At 32.1% G+C, this 19611-nt stretch overlaps 2 protein-coding genes across 2 annotated transcripts in view; both read right to left on the bottom strand.

Moving 5' to 3' along the window:
* Smp_132130 (hypothetical protein) overlaps positions 1 to 3714 on the bottom strand; it is a gene marked incomplete at both ends in the record, with an annotated part of 56656 nt that extends 52942 nt beyond the window's left edge. Inside the window, 2 exons of the mRNA XM_018789436.1 lie at positions 1959 to 2048; positions 3684 to 3714. Of these exons, the coding sequence (XP_018654880.1) occupies positions 1959 to 2048; positions 3684 to 3714 (121 nt within the window). The remainder of the gene's footprint in view (positions 1 to 1958; positions 2049 to 3683) is intronic.
* A 10966-nt stretch (positions 3715 to 14680) lies between these two features.
* Positions 14681 to 19611, bottom strand: part of Smp_018120 (putative kif9) — a gene marked incomplete at both ends in the record, with an annotated part of 58452 nt that continues 53521 nt past the window's right edge. Inside the window, 2 exons of the mRNA XM_018789437.1 lie at positions 14681 to 14818; positions 16855 to 17227. Of these exons, the coding sequence (XP_018654881.1) occupies positions 14681 to 14818; positions 16855 to 17227 (511 nt within the window). The remainder of the gene's footprint in view (positions 14819 to 16854; positions 17228 to 19611) is intronic.

The following is a 19611-nucleotide window of genomic DNA, read 5'->3' on the forward strand; positions in this document are numbered from 1 at the left end:
GCATGTTTGTAGCAGAAGAAACAATACCCACACATAGTGCAAATGTCAAAATAAAGAGGGACAGATAAGAGCAATAAAAAGAACAAATTTTACAATTCATTATATGGAACGGACTTACTGAATTGCACCCTCTTCCGTCTTCTCAAATCTAAACTGTATACTAGAGGGACAATTGAATGGTCTTATTCTGCCATGTCCATAGAGCTTTTAGTCATTTATACCTGGTAAACTACTTATTAATTCGTGTTTCTTAACCTTTTGATTTTTAATTATCCCTTATTTATCATCACCACCACGGTTTTGATTTCTTCTTTATATACATCATATTTACCTGATGTAATTTACAAAATTATCCATAACACATTTAGTTTCATCTTAGAATTGTTTCGCTGAATTCCTGATCGTTACGCAACATTTTTTGTTGATTGGAATTTCCAAACACGTTTGAAAAACTATCTATCAAATATTGATATTATGGTAACTGAATTTAAATGTCACTTCACTTAAAATAAACCGCAATTTTATTTAACTATCGGTTATATCGAAATGGAATGGGCAATTTTACGTATTTTTTCTTTCATTTTCTTCAAAGCGACCAATCAATAAATCATTCATAATTGAAGTATATAGAGTGCTAATGTCTGGTAGTCAATGTCAATGACAGTTAAGTACAATCGATTTGAATAGTTTTTGAAAAATCACAGAAGTGAAATGAGGAATTCCATGACGACATATATTCAAACATGAAATGTTTGTAATTATTAGATTTGACTTTAAATCATACCAGTACATGTTTCAGTTCTTTGGTTTGTCAATTGATCCTATTTTCATCAGTATAATTGATCTTGGATTATTTTTACTGAAAGTGTTAATCTACTACAACTTTGATATACTAACAACAGATTGTGGGTTAGATTTGTGACTGCGGTGTTGTTGAAAATCAATTTTAAGCAGTCGTATACTAAGATGAAACAGCCATCCATTACCTGCCGAGTTTTAATGGTTCTCTAACTGAAATCAGTTCATGATTTGAATGAATAAACAATTTATTTACTTATTAATGAGATCAACGTTAAATGTGAAACATAGAATCACTTTTAAATATAAAACATTGAATTGAGGTCACTTCACAATTTTAGTAAGAAAATTTGAATTATTTTATTAGAACGTCACGGTGGAGATATGATAATGAAGGATAAATTACTTTACTTAGTTTTATATTGAATACAGTATTGATTTTCACTAGATTTTGTTACAGTATAAAAATAATATATGTATTGATTTACAATTGTGGTAAGGGCTACTTATATCCACATAAGTAGTATATGGTGATGGTCAGACATAGAATGTATTTTGGCAGAAGATGGATAAGGAACGAACAGGAATGAAGCGCGATCGGTACGAAAATGCATGAATTGTGAAATCAGACAACGCGGTCTGATATTTGCAGAAGGAACAGTTAAGATTGAGACAATTGGTTGTTATTTTGCAAATTAACTGTTTACTGTATGGTTATCAGAATTTAGTGAGATAGTCTGTAATTTGTGCTTAAATACATTCGACTGTCCCCAACTAGTGCTCTTGTTCACTACACAATAACTATCATATCAATATAAACATAATTGTACGTTTATATGAATATTCGTCAAGATTAGAACGAATAGTTTGGCAATAAATTGGCGCCGAGTATAAAGCAGACGTTATATATGAAAATTATATTTGAAAGAACCTTAGCGATTAAAATTTTTAAATAATTCCAACATTTCGTCCAGTAAACTTGTTTGAACTTCTTCAGGGTAATAGCCAAAATCAATTCATTTTGTACATTACTAAATCTTGACTCATCTTTAGTTTTCTAAGCATAAATAATTTAAAATGAGTTTATCAATGGATTAGAAAAACAAAACAAAACAAAGCAAAACAAAACAAATAAGGTATTTACATTGAAGTGATTACACTTCTTACTTTTATTTTGTTGATAAATACTGAATAGTTCTGAACCAGGTTCACGTTTAAACTCTTCAAATGCTTCATATTTATTCGGTGAACTAATTAATTAGTAAAAAAGTGAACAAGCAAACAAACATGAAAGTGAAAAACAAACTTTTATGAACTTTAAGCAAATTGATGTTGGAAACTCCATTTGACCTTGAAACTAAACAGCTAGCTATTGTCAAATGTATTGGCATTTAATAGAAATGTAAATATTATTCATTTGCGTTAAAACTTCAGGATTATCGTGCTACAATGAAGTTAGAGAAAATTATTGAAAAATAATTTGTGCAAATTTTATAAATCGAATACATTTGATTCCAAAAATAAACACATAAATAAGTATTCTACTAGGAAGTTATTTAAAAATAAGAATTTATTTACTTTCGTTGAAATCATAGAGTGATCCAAATTAGAGCACCGTTGAGAAGCTAAAAACACTGAATAGCCGTTTCGTCCTAGCATGGGACTTCTCGACACTTCACATCCACAACTCCTCACGCGAAATTCGAAACCAAGGACTCTGATCTCACGTGCGAACTCCTAATCTTTAGACAACTGCATTAGCATCAAACGATGTTAATGTCTAACTTCAATCAATCCAGGAGATAGCCCGACCATCTTCTATTGTTTTCAGTGAAACTCAACAATCTTCACAACCTCATATTGAAAATTATCGTATGCTCACTAGTACCTGGCCCCGGGAGGAAATTTTTAGAGTGTTAGTGAGAAGTATTGACCAATGAAGCTAATTCGCGTCGAGTATGAGGTAGTTATCCATCAGTTACAACGGAATATGGTCATGCTATGTTATGAGTTGAATGAAGTTATACATTAAAAACGATGGATGCCGGTCTAGTTGTCTAGAGGTTAGGAGTTCGCGCGTGAGATCGGAGTTCTTGGGTCCGAATTTTGCGTGCGAAGTTCTGGTTGTGTAGTGTCGAGAAGTCTCATACTAGGACAAACCGATCATGTCAGGTAGACTGCATGTATATCTGGGAAGCCTGTTCCTGCCGTCTAGATATTTCAACAAGTTATCTGTTTTTGTTTGTTTTCATATATCATTATGTCAATTATTCACATAGACTATTCAGGCGCATTTATAAAAAATGTACGACCTTTAGCTGTACAGGTTACAAAAATATACAATCAGAGATATCGTAGTGGCTGAAAACATGCATTAGAAAGAATGAACATTATTCAGATGTAGATCCCTGAACTACTAACATCTGATTGAGAATCACTTAATATTTATCGTCAGGGTCCGTCAAGAAATAAGGAAAGGAAACTCATTGAAATTCTTTGTACCAAAAGTGTAATATTAAATAAAGCCATTAATAATAATAATTCAATGCTTCTCAATGGTGCTTTAACTTAGATCGGCTCATGATTTTTCAATGAAATTCAACAATTTCTACAACCACATACTGGAAATTTATTTATTTAAGATTGTTTGCTTTCTTAAAAAAAGAACAAACCAACAAAATGTTCAACTCAGATATCATGGAAGTAATGAAGCGAATAAAATGATCTATTTGATTATATGATTCCTACTAAAGAATACAAATAACTATTCTGCGTATAGCATATTACAAAAATCATGACAATTTTTGTTAAGAAGTATAGTGACTAAATAAAAAATTTATAATCTAGACGTTGTTCGTGCGTTGATATGAAATTCAGTGAGATACCTTCTAAAGCTTCCCGATAATTATGTTCCATAATAACTCAGAACATTTTCGATGTATAGTTTTGGTCGCGGGTTTTGTCTGTGAGTTATTAGGACCATTTTAGTGGCCCTTAATCTGGCTCCATTTGGGTTGTATGAATGATTGTTATTGAAATGTATACGTCGCCAATCCTCTTATATAATCATCGACTTAAATCACGTTGGTGAATGACGAAATTATATAAGTCAAATAAGAGAATGAATATCAAATACGTGTATTTCATAAAATCGTTGATTCAAACAAACGATTGGAGAGGCGAAGCAAAGAAGAATGAGATAAGTGAAGTGACACTCAATGGAGAAGGCGTATGAGCCAACTCAATTTAGCCAAGCGTGAATCGATATTAATAATCAAACAAAAATAAGTTGCAGACATGTGACGAATAGGATAAGAAGTGCACAGACATACACATATATAGAAAAACAGTCAGGATTGATAAGCAAATAAGTGACAAGTTCAAGATGTAGATTAAGAATGAATAGATGGATCTGTCGAGAGGCTACAATAACTTGTGTGAGCTTGACATAGTACCAGCCTCTACACCGTGAATAATTGCATAAATTTATGGTGGATTTTCAGTGGGTGCCCCTGCTGAGCTATTTCGTGAGTAATGACAACATAGATCTGGATGAATACATTATGTAGTTTTAACTAACATTGTGCAATGAGTAACCTGAGACATATGTACGTCGGTTCAAGTTACCATAGTAAGAGGAAAATATCAAGACATAACCTATGGTAGTATCAGAGTAATTAGTAAAGGAAAATATTAGGCACAGAAAATATGATTCGAGAAGAAAGAAACAATTCATGATATGAAAAATGTTAGATCATTTGAAATCTTAAGATGTCAAGGTAGATGAGTCGTGGGTGAATTCTCACTTCTGAGACCAAATGTGAGACATGTAACACAATAACTTCAACCACTGATCCTGACAATTGTGCAAACTATTCTTATTAAAAAGGCTCAATCATACGGTCAGTGAATTTATAGATAGATCTCGAAATGTATTGATCAATATTTCAAATTATAATACTGTGTTATTTTTATCTATTGCTACCAACAACTTACTACTACCACCATTCTGACTTGATAGACTGAAAAGACTGGAGTATCTTTCTTTCCGAAAAGTTCTTAAAGTAAATATCTGTTCATGATGAAAATTATATTGAAGATATAAGTAACCTGAATCATACATACCTAGCTGAGGAATCGGAAAGTGGTGACTGTAAAGAAATTAAAATCTACTTATAACCGAAAGCTGAGTACTGATTTTTATGCTTAAACTACATAAAAGTCAGTAGCAACTCTACTTGACCACTTAGAAGTAACCAGTAGTATATTTTTTCAGTACTTTAGTAACGTGAAAAAAAAATTGATTTGAAAGTTGAATTCATGAGTCAGTTGAAACTAGACCACCATGGAAAACCTGGAAGCACTGGATGGCCGTTTCGTCTTATTGTGGGACTTCTCAACAGTAAGCATCCACGATCCTGACTCGCGAGATTCGAACCCACGACCTATCAGTGCCGCGCGCGAGTGCTTAATCTCTAGACCACTGATCCGGTATCCGACGGTGTGAATGTCTAACTTCAATGGATCCACGAAATTGAGCGACACATCCATCAATGTCTTCAGTGAGTTACTATCTCACAACAGACCTGGTTGATCGAGGGTGCGCACTGCTGAGGAGTTCCACAATAGGACGAAACGGCCGTCCAGTGCTTTCAGGTTTTCCATAGTGGTCTAGCTTTAATTGACTCATGAATTCAACTAATTTATCACTATAACATCCACAAAAACTTCTCTCTGATTACAAACGATTAATTATCTTTCATCTATAATAACATAGTTAACCTAATTCTTTGAAACTAATCAGTACAAAATTGAACGTAATATACAAGGACAAAACTGTTATTATTATTATTATCAGCATGATTAAAGTCTTTTTCATCAGAAATATATTTCCGTTTACCTGTTGTTATTACTGTTCAACTAACAGTAACGAAATTGAGCGACACATCCACCAATGTCTTCAGTGAGTTACTATCTCAGAACAGACCCGGTTGAACTCAACTGGTCACTGCTTCTCACTAGAACTCTAGGAAATACCTCTCGAAACGGCCGTCCAGTGCCTTCAGGTTTTCTATGGTGGTCTAGCTTCAATTAACTCATGAATTCAACTAAAAAATTACTAAAAATCTCCACAAAACCACTTCTGATAATATCAATTCAACCTAACAATTTGTGATTGAAAATCTCAGAACAATTTAATTGATTCAAATAGTGATAAAGGAAATAAACAAAAACCATATTCTTATAGTATAAACTCATACAGAAAACTGAAAATGTGAACTAAATAATATTAAAGAATCGTTGGTAAATGTTCATGATTCTAGTCTGTACAATGATCATTTACTCAGGAGAAAAAAAGAATGATATTTTTAATGTTTTCTGTCCTGATTATTTTTTATATATTTTGAAATATAAAGAAACGTTTTTAATGTGGATGATATAATAGTAAAACTAATAACACAATATTATTATAAAGCATTATGTAGGTGTAATAATAATAATAATAATGTCATTCACTTGGTGTTGTTTACTTTTATCTTCCCATTGTTATTTAGGACTGCAATTGATGAGTCTCTCATTGGCATACGTGCATCCTGGGCGGACTGCCTCGATATTGCCTGAAGACACAAGCATTATAAGGAGAGATGGATGGTGGTTATCAGTGGAATGGAGGATGCGCGTTTCGTCCTACTTGGGACTCGTCAGCTGGATGTACCTGCATCTCAGAGTTGATGTTCGCTCAGGATGCACATATGCCAACAAGAGACTGATCAACTGCAGTTCTAGATAACAATGTGAGGATACAAGTGAACGAAATCAAGTGAATTTAAACTTCCCGTCACTGCGCAAGCAGGTGGTTATCAGGACTCAGTAGCTAAGGGGATAACGCGGTGGCGTTTGAAGCGAACGGTACTGGATTCGTATCCCAGAGTGAACATCAACTCTGAAATACAGGTACATACAGCTGACGAGTCCCAAATGGGACGAAACACGCGTCCTGGATTCCACTACTAGCCACTATCCATGTTTGCCCAATAATAATTTTAGCTATCTAAACAATTCTCAACATTTTAAATTCCACTTTATTGATGAACTATTTGATGTACATTTTGTTAGAAAAAGGATAAGCTCAAAATAATTTTGTCTTATCTTCAAAAAACTTATAATTTCTACTGCTACAGTGTATGAGTTTACTCTATCTATTTTTACTATAAATATGTATGTACAATTGTACTTATTATTCAGTTTATATATTTATGTCATATAAAACTTAGTATAAAAGGATCCTAAAATGAATGATTTAAGAGAGATGAATTGATATAATTATGAAGAAATAAATGTATGGCAGTAAGAGATTTCAAATGGAAAAAATGAAAAAGAAAAGTAATGGTTTCTTTAGTTCAAATAGTCCGTCTCACAAACTGCAACACGATCGATTTCAATAGTCATTCGTGATTATTTCTTTGATAGTCATAAATCACTGATTTAAATATTCATTAAGATTAAAAACTCGTACTAAATCATAAGTAAGGATAATTGTAAATATTTCATTTTACGACTCACATTATAAGCTGACCACTTATCTACTTCTTCCATCTAATCCAATTGTCTCAAATAATTTTCAGTATGGAAGTGATTAAGTCAAAATTTGGAAAATATATCAAACCATAAAAGTTTTAGTTTTAAGATAGTGATGTTAATTAAATGATTGCTAGTGTGCACAGTCAGACAATACCTGACTGCAATATTACTTGGACTAAGCTATAACTGAATGTGGGTAATCCTTCAAACACAATAGTCAGTAATCTAAATAACTTGTCAAACATTCTCAGCTACTAAGAGTCATATTTTATTGACAAAAAGAAGAGATGGTCTTAATAACGCGTTCTACACACAATTCTCTATAGCTCAAATTACTTTGCAATGGCTCTAGTTACAGTTTATAATAACATAAGCAGTTAACCCGTCAAGTCAATACTATAAACCACATAGCTACATAAATACGCAAATTTATTCAGTATTTTCATAAAGCTACTGAAAGGTATGAATGTAGGTTCACAGTCTGGACTGTCTTATCCTATTCCATACTTACACATACTAATCGCTAACCAACCAAGTGGAATTTGTATAGACTGTCTGACAAGTCATTTGTATACTAGACATCAAAAAGATTGTTCTCATGGTAAAAGAACCGCAAAATCACTGGAATCCTTTGTTCAGAAGTGTTTCACAATGTGACACATAACAAAACTGAAAAAAAGTGGCAAGATTGAGCAAACAGGTTCAAATTCACTACTACATTAGAACCACAAGGAGAGGTAGTTGTATAGTCATATGTATAACATGAAGGCGCCAAAATATGAATGATTTTGTATGACAATACACATATAGCAAAAGTCTTCATAATCTATTTAACTAACTAAACATATCAACAATAAATATGATTGCCCCATAGTAATAATTCATGTTACTAACCTTGATAAATTAGAATTTTCTATATTCATTGGTTCATATATTATATTATTTTCAATCTTATCATTTTCTATTGACTGTTTTTGTTCTCTTCTTTTAGCCTTTAATATTTAAATGGAAAATAAAGAAAAAAAATATTAATTTAAAAAAAAGAAATTTTTTTATTGCTACATATTTATTTTACTTAAATTAATGTTAAAGAGAAAAAAATGTATATTCCATACTATTAGTTTTCTATTTTCCAAAAAAAATAAAAAAAATAAAAAAATAAAAAAATAAAAATAAAAGTTTCGATCTTTTGATATTTTAGAGTACATTAGATTTTTTTTATTTTTTATTTTTTGAAAGTGTACCATTATTATGAAGTAAATTAGCATATCACTTCAAATAATCATATATGAATAGATTGTTTTAATTTAGTGAATTTTTCAAAAAAGTGTTTTTTTTGTTGTATATTAATTTTCAGAAGGGGTTTTGTAGAGATTTCAGTAATTTTATATAGTTCAGATCATTAGTCAATCGAAACTAGACCACTGTGAAAAACCTGGAAGCACTGGACGGCCGTTTCGTCCTATTGTGGGACTCCTAAGCAGTGCTCATCCACGATCTTGGCTCGGGAGATTTGAACCCAGCAACTACTATTCTAGCGCCCGTGGTGGTCTAGCTTCAATTGACTCACGATTTCAACTATGAAAATAAAAAATCTCCACAAAACTACTTCTGATAATAATCATATGCTCACCAGTGACTGACTTCAAGAGATATTTCTTGGACTTCTGGTGAGAAGCAGTGACCAGTGGAGTTCAACCACGTCTGTTGTGAGATATCAACTCACTGAAGACAATTGGTGAACGGTTGCTCAACTTCGTGGATTGGTTGAAGTTAGACATTAACACCATCGGATGCAGGCTCAATGGTATATTTATTTATTTATTATGATATTTCTCAATGAATCAGGATGAGCATTGCTGAGGAGTCCCACAATAGGACGAAACGGCCGTCCAGTGTTTCTAGGTTTTCCATGGTGGTCTAGCTTCTATTGACTCATAGGCTCAACTATATTTAAAGAATTAGGGATTATTAGGAAGGAATTGGAATTAAATATGTAAATCAATCGATGTTGACTTATTGATTTAGAAATTATATACTCACTCTGAAACCTAAAAATCCTGTGCTTAATTCTCAAATGAGATTATTGTGTATGAATATTATTGAGGAGTCTTATACTATGACAAAACAATTGTCGAATATTTTCTGGTTTTCAATATTCCTTAAATTAAGATCAATTAGTGATGTAAATTATGAAATTGATAAAAGATGTTGAAAAATTAAAATAATTTTATACAGTATTTCTTACTTTTCACTTATTCATTTAGTTAACTTATTACATAATGGCAAGAGTGTCATTGAAAAAAAAATAGTATTAAGCATTTTAGTCAATATTCAACTTATGAACATTTCAAATGGGTGTATACAGGTTAGTCTTTGATTCAGAAACTCTTACTGGTCTTCATAGTAAAAAGTTCCATATGTTTATACATGGAATGACATGATACGAGGTATTAGTGAAAATCGAGGAGCTCTGATCTATTAGTTGAATTGAATTAAAAAATATGATTTTAAGTGTTCGATCCAACCAGCTATGCGAGAATAAGTGTGAATAGGAAACTTTAATCCTTAAGCAGAATCAAAATGCACAGAATTCATGAATATACACATATGTGTATCTCAAACAGGGATATGTAACTCGTGATCTTGGTCAGACGAATAACTTGTAATAGATTTTTCACGATGGTATTTCCTACTTATCATAGCATACGATCTGTCTGACGTTTCAACGAAACATAACCTATCTCAACTCATCCAAATGTACTGTTCTTTTTTAGGACTCCTTAGAAGTGTATGATCATGACTAGGTAAAAGATCGAACCCCAAATATTCAGGTCTTATGATGAATGCATAACCTTTAGGCCTTTGAACAGAAATGCAATAATCTACACCTGATTTGTGTCATAACGTTATGGTATTCATGCATCATAGGTGAAAAATACATTATTAAAGATGGTACTGGGTTGTATTAGTCACAACCTCTCACTGAAACTTCAAGAATACATATTAAAATCTGTCACCAAATTAAGTTTTACCAAATGTTTAACAGATGAATATCAGTGTGGTTTAATATTTCACATTACTGAATTATTCAGCGTTATCTATAAGAAGTACTGAAGAAATTGTTCTATACCAATCAATCTCTGTTTAATATAACACAATTTTTGAGGTGAAATATTGAATAATTTTAATTCAGTGTCAGACTATTCTTAATTCAGAAGAATCACCCCTTATTACTGTCATCTGTGCCAACTTTACGAAACATGACCTTCAAATGCAAAACTATAGGTTATATGTCTATGTGCTGGTAAATATGACCAATATAACAGAAAAGATCATTATAACACACTGTTGTTTTTTCAACTTCAATTTAGATGATCCATTTACATAATCTATGTTTCAGATACACATGATAAGATATGGTTTATCTACTGAAAAAAATTTCAAATTTCAAACACTATAAGCGACCATTCACCAATTGCCTTCAGTGAGTTGTTATCTCACAACAGACCTGGTTGAACTCCACTGGTCACTGCTTCCCACTAGAACTCCAGGACATGTATCTTGAAGTCAGTCACTAGTGAGCATATGATTATAAGCAGAAGGGGATTTGTGGAGATTTCAGTATATTTCAAAGTTGAAATCATGAGTCAATTGAAGCTAGACCACCATCGAAAACCTGGAAGCACTGGACGGTCGTTTCGTCCTACTATGGGACTCCTCAGCAGTGCGCACCCACGATCCCGCACTCGCGATGTTATAATGATAAATTTTTTATATAGTTGAAATCATGAGTCAATTGAGGCTAGACCACCATGGACTTTGGTGAATGGTTGCTCTATTTCGTGGATTGGTTGAAGTTAGATATTAACATCGTTGGATGCGCGTTCAATGGTCTAGTGGTTAAGCACTCTCACACGAGGCTGATAGGTCCTGCGTTTGAATCTCACGAGGTGGGATCGTGGATGCGCACTGCTGAGGAGTCCCATAATAGGATGAAACGGCCGTCCAGTGCTTCCAGGTTTTCGATGGTGGTCTAGCTTCAATTGACTCATAATTTCAACTTTAAAACACTATACTTTAATTATCAGAACATTGTAAGAATTTCTGTGATCAGTTAAGTAAAAGATTGATGATTGTTGTATGTATGAAAATGATACTTGTAGATTGTTAGCAAATTTATAAATTGATGGTTACATGTAGTCTTATCGTTGTTTAGATAAAAAAAACGTTTTAAACTGATTGCGTATTTGATTCAATATCTTGATTAAAGTAAACCTCATCATCATAAAATGAATGATTTGACTGTTAGCTATCTAGGTGGATATAATGATCAATTTCAAAACAATGGTTTACTATATGAATTTGACGATTTTATTTTTGATCAGAATGAGGTTTGTGGAGACTGTATTAATTTTAATAGCTGAATACATGAGTCGATGTAAGCTAAACCACCATTGAAAGCCTGGAAGCAGTGTATGTCCGTTTCGACCTAGTATGGGACTCCTCAGCAGCACGCGTTCACGGTCCCGCACGTGAGATTCGAACCCAGGATCTTCGGTCTCATGTGCAAACGCTTAACTTTCAGACCACTAATTCGGCATCCAACGATATTAATGTCTAACTTCAATCGATCCATGAATGGCTGCGCAACCATTTATTCGTTGTCTGAGGTAGACACCTGTGCTTACCCAACACAGATTGTACTCCACTGATCAGGGCTTCTCACTAGAACTCCAGGAAGTCCATTTTGAAGCCAATCACTAGTGAACACATGATGATTATGATCAGATAGCGGTATGTGGAGAATGCAGTAATTTTAATATGAATTTGATTATTCTATCTTTTTGAAGAGGGTTTTGTAGAGATTTCAGTAATTTTATAAGTTGAGATCATGAGTCAATTGAATCTATACGACCATGGAGAACCTGGAAGCACTGGACGGCCGTTTCATCCTATTGTGGGACTCCTCGATTATTGTAGACTGGACCGCATATATGTTACAAATCAATGTTGACATTCATTAACTTGTCCCCAACAGGATTTCCCCTTTATTATATTCAATACTTTAATTTAGGAGATATTTCACAATAAGTATTTTGAAATTTTTAATTAAGTTAGATTATTACTAACAATGGAATTAAAGGAGAGCGTTTTGTTCTGTTTAGAACTTATCAGCTTTAGTCTTTATAGACTTATTCAATAGGATATATTTTTTTAGCATTGATTATAATCTATATATTTAAACATTTAAAAACATAAACTAAAAAAGATTTTATTTACAATGAATATGAAATAGGGGTAGAGAAAATTTCCAATCAATAATAAGGAATAATTAACACAAGAGTAAAACAGAGTTAATTTTTTTATAAATTCACAATTTCAATATACAGATATCATAACCTTTTAAAAGAAAAAAACATTTAAAGATCTGTATATGCCATGGACAGGGTTGGATGGAGAATGCTGGTGTGCGGCCTATGCTCCTCCACGGAGGGTAGCAGGCGTAAGTAAGTATATATTTTAGTTAATCAGACTGACTTTTTATACTTATGAGATCGTATAGAAACGTGTTAAAACGTTATTATCTTGGTGGTTTACACACACAACCTTTTTTTACTAATTAGCTATAATTTTGAAGCCTTTTTAACTCATTTCAAGTCAGATGGAATGATAATCACATTATCTTTCTCAAAATAAATGAAGTTTAGAAAAACAAATTATATAGTTTACATTAAAAAAATGATGACGATTGGAACACGATAAAAAGAATGAAATGAATAGTGAGTTCAATGTTCAATACTAGCTGAATTTGGTTAAACTAATTGATGATCATATAATATACTCTAAATACAAGAAAATATCAGAGCGCTATTTGAGTTTTTTCAAAGTGAGTTAATTTCATAGAACCGATGATAAGTAGTGGAATCTGGGACATGGAGTTTGGGTTTGTCCACTCCATGTATCTGCATTCTACTGTTGGTGCTCACATTGTGATTCTAAGTTATTTCTTACTGCTGAAAACATGTTATGCACTAAACAAATTGGTACAGATAACCATTAACTAGTTCAAATGTTTACATTACTCTGTTGTTGATATTAAAGATTGAATTTAATCAGAGCCCCCAAATGCCCTGGTACGGCCGAGAGTGGGGAGGGGCCACTTTCCCTCTCGAAAAGCTCTCACACGGCCACGCATATACAGCCTCTGATAGGGAAGTCCTACTCACTGCTTCCTCGTAGCATTACTGTTGTTTACGTAATTGAGAGGACAAAAAGCGAATGTCGGGCGCTTTAACCGGGTTGATGGACACGGAAAGTCCACCTATGGGAGTTGGAAAACCCTGACTCCAAACCAATGGTGCACATGGGCTCCAGTATCCTGAGGGAACAAATGGCATATGAATCATTCGTTGATCACCAGCTACCAGCTACCTTACGATGCTCCACTGCCTTATGGATCAGGCCTTTAGGTCAAAGGCTCCGGGTGTGGTCCCCTAAGAAAACCACTTGCTTCAGTTTGGGCGCGTGGGCAATATCACAGCCCACACACAAATCAAGTGACTTGTGTGGCGTATATGTATTCATTGCCCCTTTGTGCCAATATTTATGTGTTTAAATAAATAAATAAATTTAGGGCAGAATCCTTCTGTATAGTCATCTGTACTTCGAACTTTCTGATAATAAGTTTAAAAAAGGTAGAGTTATCTTTAGACTGAATGAAGTAAGTCACCATTTGTAATAGAGGCTTTTTTTATCTTCCCCTAATTTATTTAAGTACCTTTTTATATCAAACAGCTCGATCCCTAGATAGATTTAAGTAAAGCAAGAAAAATGAGATTTACATGATAACTTGAATTCATTATATTGCAACGTTACTCATCAACTTCAAATAGTCTAAAGTTACACGATTAATATAAATACAAACAATGTTTTGCACATTGTGATCAGTAAATCTTGACGATGAATTCATTTAAAAAAGGAGAATAAGTTTTTAAATGATAATTAAATGAATTAATAAAGAAACTGTTAACAAGTAAGAGGTAATTAAGCCACCTTATTAACATTGTTAATGAGCATCAGTGAAGCTATTAAATTTGTTTCATCAAATTTAATGAAGAAATAAGACAAATGATGATCATTAAAACAAGATCATTTTAACATGGAAATAGGAGGTTTACTGAACTTTCTTTTTGGATACAAGGGTCCAACCGAGAGCACTTAATGACGATGGGCTATGAAAAGTGAGATTTGCAGCTAGTCAAATACTTAAAACGCCTTTATGATGTCCATATTATGTTTATTTATTCGCTAAATTCTGGTGAGCAAACTTGTAAGCACTAGACTTCCTTTCAAAACACAGCTTTTGAGGAATATGTCCAGAAAACCTATTTTTCAGTTCTTCCTCTGTTTTTGCTTTAACAAGAGTTGGGAATTTCTAAATACATTTCGAGATGACTTCGCAAGAGTATTAACCCACTTCTCATTGGTTTAGGAAATATCTGGTGATAGATACTGAAGACATTCAAGCTTTATAAAAGCTTCTTTAAAGCACTTTTTAAAATCATTCTATCGATCTCCTCTGAAATCTCTTCACCTTTGGATGTGAGATGGATGAAGGCAGTTTCTTTTTGTTAACAGCTATTTATTTAAGATTTTAGTGAATATTTTTCCGCAGTTCAAAATAGGTTTCTTCAAGTCTCTACTTTTTTTTGAGTTGCAAGCTAATATTCAAATAATAATTTTTACTTGACTAACAACTACTTAATTATAACATGTTTTCTAAGTTTTCTGATATTTCAAAACAATATTTTTTTCACAAGGCCTCTTTTTTTAAATTTAAACAAACAGTTTCATGATATCAATCTAAACTCAATAATCTCTACAATCTTATACTGATAATGTCAAAATAGTTAGGGACCAAGTAGTTTAAGGTGGTCGGTGGCCTATACTCCGTTGGGAGTAACAGACTTAAGTAAGTAAGTATATTAAGGATACTATAAATAGAGGTAAATCTTTAAAAAAATCCTAGTGTTTTCATTTTTTTAAAAAAGAAAAAAACCTTGACATTTCACTCTTCAGTCTAACCTGAGGTTCTTTAAGGGACTAATCAGAAATTGAAATTATTTATTTGATGAGTAGATATTTGATAATGAAAATTTTATAGAGATTTTTGATTAAATCATCCCTTTGTCTATTACTGTTTCCAAAGTAACTTGTTATTATTTTAAACAAATGATAATACTTTCTAAAAACCACATTGAATTTCAAATGTCACAGAAAAATACTTAATAATTACATCGTCATAACTTTAATCTACTCAACAGTGCACGATAACATTTCAGTTCATTTAAATAAACTAATGTTTTCCATTGTCAGTCAATTTACTACATAATTTGGCTAACACCCGATTTCATTAGTCTTATCTGACCAACTTAATTGATATAATTTCCTTGTTGTGATACTATGTAATATACTTAAAAGTTTACAATTAGCAAACAAATGAATGAAAGTTCTTTAAATTTAAAGTATTCAGTCAATTTTTTGTGTTTACTTCATGTCAATTGTACAACAAATGAAAATCTATCCTCAGATCGTTACTTGTTTGAACATATAGTTCAATGCTTCGCTAATCTTTCACCTCGATAACCGTTATAATACAAATCTTAACAGTGCATGAAATCATAAGGCAAAGAGAAGCTGCAACTACAGTTTATTATCAAATGACGCAGGCCACAAAGCTACAAACATATGAGTTAGCATTAGCTAGCAAGCGCAAGCACTTACATAGGCAAATTTATAGTCAAATCGTAGAAGGGCACAGCAAGACAAAACAAAAGCTAATAGTAGGATTTCAGTGAATACATATATGGGGAGGAGGATGAGTTATCGAATGATATTTAAACAATCAACGTTTTGGCTATAGTCTGTCATGTGCCCCAGTGATCATAACAGAACAAAGATATATGCGAATTGTTACTATCCAAATGACAATGTCTGTTATGTAAGTTAATAAAAGGGCATAACCACAATTAACCATGATCGAGATTAGGCGTAGGATAGTTTCTATGATCATTATCAGTGAATCGTTGGCTTTAACAATATATGATAACTTATCAACATGTTTTTTTAAAAATTCATTTTATCATTATCAGAAGGGGGTCCAGTGCTTCCAGGTTTTCCATGGTGGTCTAGCTTCAATTGGCTCATGATCTCAACTATATAAACTTCATTTCATCAATTGACTTCAGTATCATTAGTACAAACATTACCCAATCAGTAAACTAATTTATTCAGAAAAAAGTGTAATAATTTTAGTCTTGATTAAATCTTTTTCAAATGAGAAAGTTAGTAGTATTTATTATATCACTTAAAAATAATATTCTGCTTCAATCAAATCTTACGTAACAGATACTTTAGAAAAAAGTTAAAAAATTGGAAAATATTTTTTCAAATTAAAAAGTATGTACATACTTGTAAAACAGCTCCATCTGTCATTAATGAAAATTTATCGCATATATTTCGATCGATAGGCGGTAAAAATCCTCGTCCAGATGAAGCATCTAATTCTCCAACTTGATTAGCTACTAAAGATTTATCTTTAAAATTAACATTTTGTACAGATTTTCCTAAATTTGTTTCATTATTAGATGAATTATTTGTTTGACGTTTTGTTGTACTAATATTTGAATTACTACTTGCAACTTTTGAACCTTGAACAGTTCCACCACTACGTGAACTGCTAGATATAGTTGAAACTGCTACAGTTGTTGGTGAACGACTTCCAGTATAATCACTTTGTCTACTTAATTGACCTTTTGTTTCATCTAATTGAACTTGAAGTGACCTAAGATGAAATAGTTAAAAAAAATCTAGAAACTAATCAATGCTTCATTAGTTTTTAAGTTTTTCTTTTTCTGGAAAACCCTCCAATTTAGGGATTAGTTTATTGTGAAAGAGGATCCTTATTTTAATTAGTTAATAAAAATGGATGAATCTATCAAAGTCAGATAAACTGTCAAAGGATATAATTAAAAGTCAATAAAACAGTAAACAGTTAATAACGAATCATTATTGTTCTTACGATAATCATCGACTACACATTTAGTGATCATTACAATCTTAAAACGCTTTAAAGCTTAGAACCTAGTTTAATTATATATAATGCAAAGTCATTTCACAAAGAATACAAGTGAATAGACCAAGAAAGAGTTGTTATCATCGTTAGGGCTGTTGCCAATTAAATGGTTTTAGACAAGTGTTCTGATGTAGTTAGAGAACTGTATGTATTTCATACCCAAAGGATTCCACAGGTTTAATTTCAAACCATTATATTTCAACTTTGGTTATCAGGATAGAATTATAACGATTGCCGGCTGAATTTCAGCTGAACACTAAATTTTCAATTAGTCAGTACTAATGAACAAATTGAGAAGATAATAAACTTTGCTCATGCAAATTTTATAAAAACCTTAGCGTCTTCATCATTGTATACTTTATTCTCAGATTTATTGGAATTCGTCTTATTTTCGCTTATTCGTGTTCTGATTTGTATCGAGTTAAATAAATTGAAGCAGTTAACGAGTACTATGAAGAGAGGAAAGTACAAGGACTACTGAGAGATACTTTTTAAAGATATCTATATTACTTTATGACTTCATGACAATGTGTAATAAATAATCAATGAATCTACCTAGTATAATGACATTTTACAATTCAATAAAATTTGCACAACAGAAAGTACTAGCCAAGTAATCAGAGCTTTCTTTTTAATTCAGAATATTATTCTATGAGAAACACCAAGGGATCATTCCAAACAAATGTATAGTGAAATTGAAACTAGCATAAATTTATCATAAAATGAAAATCATAGTGATTTTGTTATTAGATTCGTAGTGTTCAAAATATAATGTAAAACCTCGTACAAATAAAAACAGTATCATAATAAAATGACATTAGGTAAACAGCTATTGTAAACCAGGAACCACCAGACAACTATTTAGTCTTGATATAAGATTTTTCAGTGATCCTCCTCCACAAACTCAAAACTTTCAATCTAGAAGTGAGCAACAAGTTCTAATACTTAACTTATCATTATCTTTTTATAAACACATACGATAATCAGAAAAACATAACAAAGGAGTAAATGAAAATTAGAAACCAAAAAAAGAATACTTTAAAATCAATACATCAATATATAGGACTGAAGATCAAAAGGCTATATTGAATTCACAAGCCAAAATTTGTTTAAATAATTACTTCTTTAATAACAATATAAACAAAACATTAGTTAAATTGTTTTGATCTTAGATGGGTATTTTTTTCATTTGTAAATCAGTGCGTTTCATATAGGACTCGTAAAAGAAACAGTAGAACTAGATTGAATAAATTTACATATCCATATTATCATTCATTAAGATTGAATTATTCTGAATCATTATCATAAGGGGTTTTTGTGGATATTATAGCAATAGAGGTTAAGCGTTTGCGCGCGAAACTGATAGGTCCTGGGTTTGAATCTTGTGAGGCGGGATCATGGATGCGCACTGCTGAGGAGTCCCACAATAAGACGAAATAGCCATCCAGTGCTTTCAGGTTTCCCGTTGTATCCTAAATTAATTGAAATGACTATCAAGTATCATTACTATAATATTTTATACATTTAAGACAGATGAAACAGTACATAGTGACTAAAATTTGAACTGCAATATTGGATTACACTTCCCGTTCGACTTCATTTGAGTGAAAACTTCATAATTTCATAATTATTGATTTATGTACGCCATTAGTTTATAAGTAAAGTTTAGGTGTAGATGATCTGGTTATGAACTATACCATTTTTTAGTGTAAGGTCTTACGATACTACCAGCTTGGTTAGATTGTAGTAATCACAGTGAAGTTCAAATATGTGGAACAGTAGCTGAAGGTTTACTGTTTTAACTACGAAAGTAAGTGAATTTTGAAAAATAAAATATTTACAATCTATTTAATAATAACTATTTATGTAAAAACCATTTTTACTAATCCATCAATCCCTAGTTATGACAGTGTTATAATCATCTACTTCAGAAGTCTCATATAATATTTTTGAGTCTATTAACTATAATTGGTAGTAAGCAATTTCGATCAAGGTGAAATGAAAACATTCTGATTCAAGATAACAAATGACTTGTTAATTAAAAAAATAAAGTGATTGAAATAATTCTGTTAAGTTTTAGATAATTGTTTACC

The sequence above is a fragment of the Schistosoma mansoni genome, chromosome W (assembly GCF_000237925.1).
Source record: "Schistosoma mansoni strain Puerto Rico chromosome W, complete genome".
NCBI classification, from domain to species: Eukaryota; Metazoa; Platyhelminthes; class Trematoda; order Strigeidida; family Schistosomatidae; genus Schistosoma; species Schistosoma mansoni.